General features: G+C 43.4%; 1 protein-coding gene across 2 annotated transcripts; it reads right to left on the reverse strand.

Moving 5' to 3' along the window:
• Positions 1–1,088: 1,088 nt before the first annotated feature.
• PPP1R15B (protein phosphatase 1 regulatory subunit 15B) lies at positions 1,089–7,525 on the reverse strand. 2 transcript variants are annotated; one of them, XM_036272858.1, is made up of 2 exons: positions 5,836–7,525; positions 1,089–1,810 (listed from the first exon to the last, which is right to left on the reverse strand). In XM_036272858.1, the coding sequence occupies exons 1-2, from the start codon at positions 6,949–6,951 to the stop codon at positions 1,556–1,558; spliced, it is 1,371 nt and encodes a 456-aa protein (XP_036128751.1). In that variant the 5' UTR covers positions 6,952–7,525; the 3' UTR covers positions 1,089–1,555. The 2 variants fall into 2 exon arrangements, with proteins under 2 accessions (XP_036128751.1, XP_036128750.1); XM_036272857.1 differs by having other exon boundaries at positions 5,083–7,525.
• Positions 7,526–7,862: the final 337 nt, after the last annotated feature.

Raw genomic sequence — 7,862 nt, forward strand, 5'->3', positions numbered from 1 at the left:
AAGTTTGAAATTAAGAGGTCATCTATTCTACTCATGTTTTCCATTACCTGTGACAGGAGGCACGTGCAGTAAAAAACTGACCATGAAGGAGCTGGTTAACACTCCCTCAGCCTAAAAGATGCACACCATGTAGAGCTATCTAAATAAACCAAGCTCAACCAGTCATTGCAAAAACTTGGATTCAAAAGCAAACTTTGGGCTACAGATATTTAGACTTTCTAGCTGTTAAATCTATAGTTCTATCCTTTCCTGAAAGTACAGGCCCTGCTTCTCTCATTATTAAAATAGAACACAATAAACCTGGATACTGACTGAAGTCTCTATTTTGCACTTCAAACTGGAAAATTCAGAACTGCCCATTTCCAAGCTTACAGTGCCACCCTGACAGGTTTTAAAAGTGACACAGTGCTGAGGCCTAACATTAATAACACTGGCTTTCTGTTGAGAGTATATACAACAAAACCAAATTGCTCTGATGTCTCCTATCTTCTTCCTAGGAAAATTCTAGGCTTTTAATTAAAAAATAAATAAATGCAAGTGATGTAATTATTACTTTCCGGTGTCTTTTACAACAATTTCTATCAGTTAAGAGATACAAAGAACCATTTAACTGGAAATGACAATAATATATACAGGACCCTTACCAAAAAAGTGTGCACAGAAATTACATATATTAGATGTTAAAATTTGGCAGAAAGATGTAGCTTTCCCAAAGTAAGAGTACCACACACATCGATTTTGTGGCAGTCCTTGGAAATATTTTAGGTAGAACTTAGCCTAGAAATAAAAAACCCCCACACATTTTCAGCCCAAGCAATTCTCAGCCAGAAAGAAAAAAGTGACACAAGGTAATATACCTTAAGTTGGTAGCATATACAAGATTATTTTCTTAGCCTTAAGGTAGAAAGGTCAAATCACTGAAATAAGAAAATACAGAGAAAACATAAAAGCCCACTAGTTTCAGAAAGTTGGAGGGAAAAACCCTGGCCGGTGTGACTCAGTTGGAGCACCATTCTGTACACCAAAAGGAGGCAGGCTCAATTCCCAGTCAGGGCACATACCTAGGTTTTGGATTCAATCCCTGGTTGGGGTGCATATAGGAGGCAACTCGTCGATGTTTCTCCCCCTCTCTAAAATTAATGGGGGGAAATTTTTTTTAAAATACTGTAGGGGAAAAATAAAAAGAGCCCTAAGTTTTTAGACAGGTACACATAATTTAAATTAAAATGGAAAATGGACTTTGAACCCTATATTGTTTCCCAAAAAAATAAGTTTTGAAAGTGCAAACTTACACCTTAAAAGGTTCCCTTTTCATCTTAACAAGCAAACAACACCCAAAAGCACATCTGATTAAATAAACAGGGAGGATTAGAAATCACACTATCTCATCCTTCATTATCTGGGCTCAGCTTCAAACCTGGACATTTCTGAGTGGGATATGTTGCAAAACAATATTAAACAAAGTTGCTGAATCCAAGTTACATATTCTCTAAAAAAAAAAATGTCAAAGGACAGCTGCCAACTTTTGTTTTAAAAGAAACCTCTGAAGTACGGGTTAGTGTATGCTAGGGCCAGAGGTTATTAAATTTGAACATGGCTTGAAAACATCAAGTCCTTTGAAGCATGTTTCCTGGAGTCTATGAAACATTCTTTCTCTGTGCTCAAATGTCAAGCAATATCCGATAGCGTCTTCTGTTTCTTGAATTCGTTTCTGGAACCTGCATCCATCCCGTGCAAATTCTTCCCATGGTCCTTTACGATCCTCATCACCACTTAGATAATACTCAGTAACTTCTTCAAGGAAGGTTACCTATGAAGACAAAGATTAACTTTAATCACTTTCTAAGATCCTATAATCATTGAGGTAATTAACCCTTTATGCTACTAACTCTAAGAATATCAAACATATTACAGGAATATTTGGTCTCAGCTATAAAAGGAAGTTTAAAAAAAGGAAGGAATTCTGACTGACTAGATGGCATCTGAATAAATAACAGTGGGCATCTTGTCATCTAACCTCTCCCCTTGTGGCTTTTTATGTTAACACAATGAATCTAGATAGGGAACTATGATTTTCCTGATGCTATTAATCTTTACTTTTTAAAAATCCTTAGTGAAATACAGTCCTGTAATACTCTTCTTCCAAAATGACAAATGTCTCCAAACAAAAGGTTTCAGAAATATATATATTTGGAAGGCAATGCTTTTATTATAACACAAAAACTTTAACAAAGTCTTCACTTATTTCTATTCTTCCTTTTTAAAAGAACTTTCACTTGTCACTGCTTTCCATTTTTGAATCATGAACATGTAGTATTATTCATATATTATTACTCTTGTAAGCAGAATACAGAAGAGGAATTTACTTAATAAACAAAGTGCAACAAAATTAACTTCTCTTTAAAGCTGTTACTATAAGAGATTGTGTACTTAAGATAAAAATCCTCCTTGTATTCCTCCTCAATACGCTATCACTACATATACATGAAATTGTGAATATTATCATACATGTGATCACATGTAATGAGTGACAGTCCCTGTTAATCTCTATTTAATTTCGAATATAGAAGTTTCTTTGTAAGATATCCAATTCCAAAAGTAAACAGATATTTGCTTTTAAAGTATGTTCAATAGTTACATCAGCTAATCCCACTGTGGCCGACTACTTTCATTCCCTTTACATCAGGCCATCAAATGCTCCTGAGGACAATTAGTAGGTAGGTATGTAAACCCTTACTGCATATTGCATTCTAGTGTCACTTATTCATTGTCACTAAGATAAATAATAACATTTACATAGTGTTTACCACATACCAGGCTCTTTTCAAAGCACTTTACTATTTTTCTCTCATTTAATCCTCATATCAACCCTATAGGGTACTATTATCATCTCTACAGATAAGGAAACAGACATAGAGAAGTTAACTGACTTGTTCAAATCATACAGCTTCTATGTGGTATAAACAGGATTCAAACCCTAGTCTGGCTCCACAATTGTACTATGTTATGCATTTTAAACTCTTAGATCTAAGAGTTTCATTTCAAGAATTAAACCCCGCTGGTGTCGCTCAGTGGATTGAGCACTGTCAGCATTGTCCCAGGGACCCAAAAGTCCTGGTTTGATTCTCCATCCCCAGTAGGGGGCATGCAGGAGAAAACCAATAGATGTCTCTCTCCCCTCTTCTCTAAAAAAAGCAATGAAAACATTTTTTTAAAAAAGAATTAGGTACAACTGATTATTTTCCACATACCTAAGGAATGGCAAGTAATCAAAAGGCTGCCAAGTAATTTAACCATATTTTAGACATAATCTTTTATAAATGTTGTTTCTAGTTCAATCAATAGTCTCCAACATACTTGACTCATTCACATTTTTACTCAATGAGCAGGCTAAAATGAGACATGCAACTAGACAGCTATCCCTGAACAGTAAGAGCTACCATTTAAAGGCAAAGCAATTAATTATGAGTTTACTCATCTCATTTGAATCATGCAATAACTCATATGGTATTATTATCATTATTATTACTATTATTCCCACCAGATAAATGAGTTATTCAAGGCCATGAGAGGACAAGTTATTTCCCAGGTTTGGTTGCATTCCCAAATCTCTTGGCCCTAACCACTCAGAAGTAGGGAACACAGGTATCAAGTGGTCATTCGATTGCCAGACTGTTTTCTTACCTAATTGACTAATAGGTCATTGAGTCAGGGGTCCCTTAGAAAGTTAGAGAAAAGCTCTATTATGATGACACTTACAGAAGTGTAAACTCAAATTTAATTCAACGTGACTTATTTTGTATCAACAGGTAAGACATAAGATTACCACATTTAAAGATACTTTCCACCCCAGGAAATGTCTCGTTTCAAAGTATTAAACGAGACATTTAGAACCAACGGGTGAGTGTACTCTCCAATGGAAACTCCTTCATGCTACAAAATCTGAGATAAGCCCTGGCCGGTTTGGCTCAGCGGTTAGAGCGTCGGCCTGCGGTCCTGAGAGACCCGGGTTCGGTTCCCGCTAAGGGCATGTACCTCGGTTGCAGTTTGTCCCCGGCCCTGGTCGGTTGTGCGGGTGGCAGCCACTCGATGTGTTCCTTTCACATCGATGTTTCTCTCTCTCTCTCTGTTCCTCTCTCTCCCTCCCACTCTACCTGAACAAAAAATGGAAAAATGTCCTCGGGTGAGGATTAAAAAAAAAAAAAAAAAAATCTGAGATAAAAAATAATGCATCCACTCCCTTTCTGTCCAAGTAAAGGTACAGGTAACTAAAGAAACTTTTCCTCTACAATAAAAGATATCCTGTGTGTTTGGAGAGGATTTCGCTCCAATTAATAACTTTAGCTGAAAGATAAAATGCTCCATAAAGTTTTAAGACTAGCCTGGGAATAGGAAGCAACTACTTAAGGTAAATTAAGTAAGTGATCATCATTGTTTTACATGATTATTAACCTGTAATTGGCTAATGATAACTAGTATTGCATTCTTAAAGGCAGTATTATTTCCTGTATTGTTTTTAAACAGTGATCAAAAGCATGTACATGTCACAGAGTTTTCAATACTGAAATTATTTCCTTTCATGGCAAAAATAAAATAAAAAGATAAATCTGACTTGCTCCTTGGTACCATCATCCCTCCAGGTTCAAATGGACAGGAATGAAGACACTTATTATGACATACCACATTTAACATTTTAAAACTCTATGGCTATACTAGGACCTTACCAATCTCCAAAAAAATTTAATCATGGACACACAAGGTTTAATTTTTCTGTTCCTTAAAAAAGAGTGAAAAGTTGAAGCTTGTAGAGTATATAGCTCAGAGTTGCCAACTCAAACAAAAGTGGCACTTTCCTGCTAACATCTGTAGACTGTCATCTCCTATTTGGACAGGAACAACACTCTAGTTAGGGGAAAAAGGGATTATTATTTCTCAATCCAAGGATATGGATTTAAGAAGCTTAGAGGCCTTCTTCAAACATATGCACTATTATGCCTCCAGAAAAGTCATGCTGCTATATTAACAATATCAAAACAGTCTGTACAAATTATCAGGCAAGTTAAAGGAAACAAACAAACAAACCTTTTTTCTCTTGATATGCGTGTGTCTTTTTTCAGAAAGAGTCCCACCCTGCACCATGTCTGAACATTCACTGTCTCGGCTCCCTAACAGTTGCACCTTACAGGAAAGTAAGGTGTGAGACTCAGAAATGGCCACAGTGGGCTCAGATGGCCTCGCTGAGTCATGACAGCCTTTCCAATTTTTCCCTGATGATTGAAAAGGCGCCTTAAAATTTAAAAGGTTGTAGGGATCATCCGAATTACAGAAAGAGTTCCACAGTTTGAGACTCTCTGCTTCATCTGCACTAGATTCCCAGTCATCATCTTCCCCAGAATTATGGTCAGGGGACTCAGGAAGGCTTCTAGTCTGGACAAAATTCTCTAGATCAGACTTGTCAGACGAATCCTTCTCTGAGTCGGAAGGCTCTCCAGGAACAATTCTGGCAGCAGTCTGAATAGTTGCTTTAAAGTTCTGGGGATTATAAGGATCTACACTGTAGAAAGAGTTCCAAAGGTGAAGCCCTTCGGAGTCTTGTTCAAGGTCTGATTCTGAGAGCGAGCTATCACTATCAAAACCATCATCCTCAGCGTCCTCATTCCAATCCTCATTTTCTGACTCAGAACTTGTTTCGAGGTCACTGCATGCACCTCCCAAAATGTAATCTATCAATTTGTTACTACACGCTGGTCTGGCAGAAATGGGAAGGTCATCTTCTATGTCTGAGGTGTCAACTACATTTATTTGGTCCTCCCCAGGCACTCTTTCCATAGGTACCTCACAAGATGGGCAGCTTTCCGAAGGGTCCTGTTTTTCCAAAGCAAGAGGAACCTCTTGAGTCAATTCTATTTTTTCTTCCGCGGGTTCCTGGGCAGTTCCAGGAATGGCTCCAGCAGGGGGAACATCATGTGCCGGATTATCTCTGCAGGGCTTGAGATCCATCCGGAGAAGGCTGTGTTCCTCCTCCAGGCTGTGGTAGCCATGATCTTGGTCTTGGGTGGGTAACTCTTGCCCTTTGCTAGCCTGCTGAAGGAATTCCAGCCGTTTCATGCGAACATGGTGAATTTCTGGCAGGCCTTCTCTAGAAAGAGGCGGACATTCCTGCGAGGAGGAGCAAGTGACTTCTGCACTCAGTGGCTGCGGATGAGAAGAGTCCTCGGGCAGACAGCTGCTCTCTGGGCTTAGTGTCTGGAAATCAACTCGCTCGCCACTTCTGACGACGTTCTGATAGCTAAGTTCTACCGGCGAAAGGCAGTCTAGATAAGAGTGGTTCAGCAAATAGGGGACAGCGTTGTAATTGCTTAAGCGATAAATGTTCCGAGGCCCGACGGAGGAAGGGCCAAGTTCGCGGTCAGAGAAGAACCTGCCTTGAAGGCTACTCTGCAGCAGCTCCACTCCCCACAGCTGCCGCTCCAAGAGAAAAGCGTGGGCCACAGAGTCCAAGGCTCTTCCCTTGGCTTTTAGGTCGGGGGGCGAGAATGAACAGTGGCTGCCCCCCTCCAGCCAGTCCAGAAGACTGGCAGCTGAGTCGACCGAGGGGTCCAGCCGCAGCGAACTCAGAGATTTCTGCGCCGCCGCGGCGGCCAGGTCCTCCCGAGCCTTCAGGGCTCGCGGGGCGCTGAAGCCTCCAGCAAAATCTAGCCATCTGGTCTGAATCATCCCACCGAACAGCTGGCTCCAAATCAGCAGCTTCTGAAGCAGGGTGGGGAGCGGCGCGAAGAGCTGGGAAAGCAGCTTCACCCAGGAGCTAGTGCGAGCCTCAGGCCGGGGAGAGGAGCCCGGTTTGAGGTCCCCGGGGTGCTCTGCCGAGCGCCGAGGGAAGAAGGGCAGCCGGAACAGGGGGCCCGCCTGGGGCGCCGGCCGTCCCCGCGGCAAGCCTGCTCCGGGCTCCATCGCCCCCTCTTGGCAGTGTCTCAGCGCGGTGCGCGGGCGCGGCGGCTGGAGCTCGGACGGGAGCCGGCGAGGCCTACACGGTCTGGGCCTCGCCTCGCGCCAGAGTCGGCGCCCTGGGCCGGTCCCCGGGGCAGCAGGAGGGCCACTGAGGGCAGTGGCTTCGGCCGCGGGCAGCGGACCACAGTCGGGAAAGGCTGACGCAGAAGGTGGCGGCGGCGGCGACACCCATCCCGGCGGGAAGGAGACGTCCTAATGCGCTGGCGGCCTCTCCACCATACAGAGGCCTCTCGCGGCGGCGGCACGACTTCCCACCAGAAACGGACCGTTAGAAAGCCCCTCGCAGCGCGCCCCCGGAGGGCTGGGCGGCCCAGCAGACGGGCGCAGGGACAAACCCAGCTCAAAATGGCCGCAGGACCAGCGCCGAGGCCGGACACCCCAGGCAACCGGATGAAGACCAGTACGGCGGCCGATACGCCCTCCACCAGTCCCACGCCACTGAACGTCACTCGCAGAGCCCAGCGGGCGGGCCCTTCCGCGTTCTTCCCGGCGGCGGCTGATTGGCCTCAGCCAGGTCCCTGTCGGCTTCCTTACCCTCGGTAGACCCGGCATGCACGCCGGAGGTTGCATCAGCCAGGCCCGGACTCTGCGCGTGCGCACTTGCTTTTCCGTAGTCTCCTAGGAGACCGCCCTGTGGGCGAAAGGGCGCGTTTTCAGATAACCCCAGAGTTCCCTGGGGCCCTTTTAAAGGCCTGATGCACGCACAAGTGTGCATACTTATCTGAGACTTACATGTATCAGGGTTCAGTGTTGTTCAGTGCTAAATAGATCATCACTTGCGATCTGACTTTAATAAGAGTTGGGCAATGCTGTGTAAATGCACCTCTAACACAGTGTTAAGACACGAATAATGT

Source organism: Molossus molossus, unplaced genomic scaffold, assembly GCF_014108415.1.
Source record: "Molossus molossus isolate mMolMol1 unplaced genomic scaffold, mMolMol1.p scaffold_m16_p_20, whole genome shotgun sequence".
Taxonomy (NCBI): Eukaryota; Metazoa; Chordata; class Mammalia; order Chiroptera; family Molossidae; genus Molossus; species Molossus molossus.

Bases quoted from the DNA above. Each gene is read 5' to 3' on its own strand.
- PPP1R15B (XM_036272857.1), bottom strand. From the start codon at position 6,951: ATGGAGCCCGGAGCAGGCTTGCCGCGGGGACGGCCGGCGCCCCAGGCG. The intron at 1,811-5,082 runs GTTTGTTTGTTT...TTGTCTTCATAG, and splicing joins CGCATATCAAGAGAAAAAAG to GTAACCTTCCTTGAAGAAGT.